Below are 1,491 nucleotides of genomic sequence, written 5' to 3'. Positions count from 1 at the left end.
CCACAGGCCTGTGGAGCGATATTTTCTCTCCAGTTTCCTAGCAATTTGCTTTAAAGTGCGCAGCTCTGCATTAAACCAAGGAGCCAGCTTTCTATTTTTAACGGTTTTCATTTTTAAAGGAGCTGCGTTGTCTAAGGCAGTACGCAGAGAACTAGCAACCCCATCAACAAAATCATCAACCTGTGAAGGGGAATAAGCTAAGCTTTTGCACTCTGCAGCACTGCTCAGCGACAAAGATAAAGATAAAGATATGCTAAAGTGAAACCTTCTTTTGGGGGAGGAGAACTCTGTTAAAGTAATCCTGTTGGTTATTAAAAAGTGGTCAGAGAGGACAGGGTTCTGAGGAAATACTGTTATTTCTTCACATTCTATGCCATAAGCACAAGATCCAAAGTATGAAGATGAGAATGTGTGGGACTATTCAAATTTTGAACAAAGCTAATAGCATCTAAGATAGCATTAAAGGCTGCTTTTAAGCTATTGCCTTCAATGTCAGCATAGATGTTAATTCAGACGGAAATAGTCTGGACAGCAACAACGCTGCTCAACAGTCCAAACAGGAAGTGAAAACGATATGTCTTACCAAAAGCAGCAGTAGCACCCACTAGTGGCAGGATAGCATAACTTCAAAGGGGCATGTGACCTAAACCACTTTGACGAGGGAGTTAACGACCCATCAGATCCCCTAATGACCATCCCCCCCAAGTGGCCTCCATGGCCCACGCAGTAGGAGAGATCAGACCCACGTGTTGCCCCCCCTAATTCTATGTTCCACCAACCGTACATTAATCTCATTGCTCCCCATCACTTGTTAGAAATGAAGAAACTGCTTGGATGAAATGTCTTCTAGAAAACTTCACGTCCAGTTGTCTAAACTGAACTTTCCAAGCTTGACATAGCTCAGATGATTCAGAAGGAGGTTCCTGTAGGCTACTCTGATGGAAGGCTATGGTGTGTGTAAGCGGTCAGCTGTGTTCTCACCCTGTAGTAATCAGTGCTGTAAATGTCTCTTGACATTCCAAAATCGCCTATCTTCACCAGAAGGCCGTTCCCCACCAAGCAATTCCTTGTTGCGAGATCACGGTGGACAAAGTGTTGGGAGGCCAAGTAGATCATCCCAGCCGCGATCTGACTGGCGATGTGAAGCATCTGGGACAGACCCAGCTCCCCGTTGGTCTGAAGAGGCAGCCCATCCACCAGGATGGTGGCGTCTGGTCCGTGGGCTCTGAGGAGACAGTTTCACTCCGGTTTAAACATCACAGTTGTTTTTTCTTTTACTGGATATTTTTGAAGAACTGAACAGATTCATGTGGATCATCTATAAACAAATGGCTACTTAGAAAATATTAAGTCCGGAAACAACCAAAAATATGAGAGGGGCTGCAGACCTGCAAAATGTGGACTCCTGCACGGTCAGGAACGGAAGTTTATTGCAGATGTTTTATTTGAAGCCTTCAGGAATAGCATGTATCATGTATGTGCAGATGGAAT

General features: G+C 44.5%; 1 protein-coding gene across 1 annotated transcript in view; it reads right to left on the bottom strand.

Annotated features, from left to right (window-relative positions):
* LOC107101595 (NT-3 growth factor receptor-like) overlaps positions 1-1,491 on the bottom strand; it is a 30,113-nt gene that overhangs the window by 3,565 nt on the left and 25,057 nt on the right. Inside the window, exon 14 of the mRNA XM_015400578.1 lies at positions 982-1,225. Within this exon, the coding sequence (XP_015256064.1) occupies positions 982-1,225 (244 nt within the window). The remainder of the gene's footprint in view (positions 1-981; positions 1,226-1,491) is intronic.

This window comes from Cyprinodon variegatus, unplaced genomic scaffold, assembly GCF_000732505.1.
Source record: "Cyprinodon variegatus isolate N-32 unplaced genomic scaffold, C_variegatus-1.0 Scaffold1119, whole genome shotgun sequence".
NCBI lineage: Eukaryota > Metazoa > Chordata > Actinopteri > Cyprinodontiformes > Cyprinodontidae > Cyprinodon > Cyprinodon variegatus.
The sequence above is the reverse complement of the archived record's forward strand: the minus strand, read 5'-3'. Positions and strand labels throughout refer to the sequence as shown.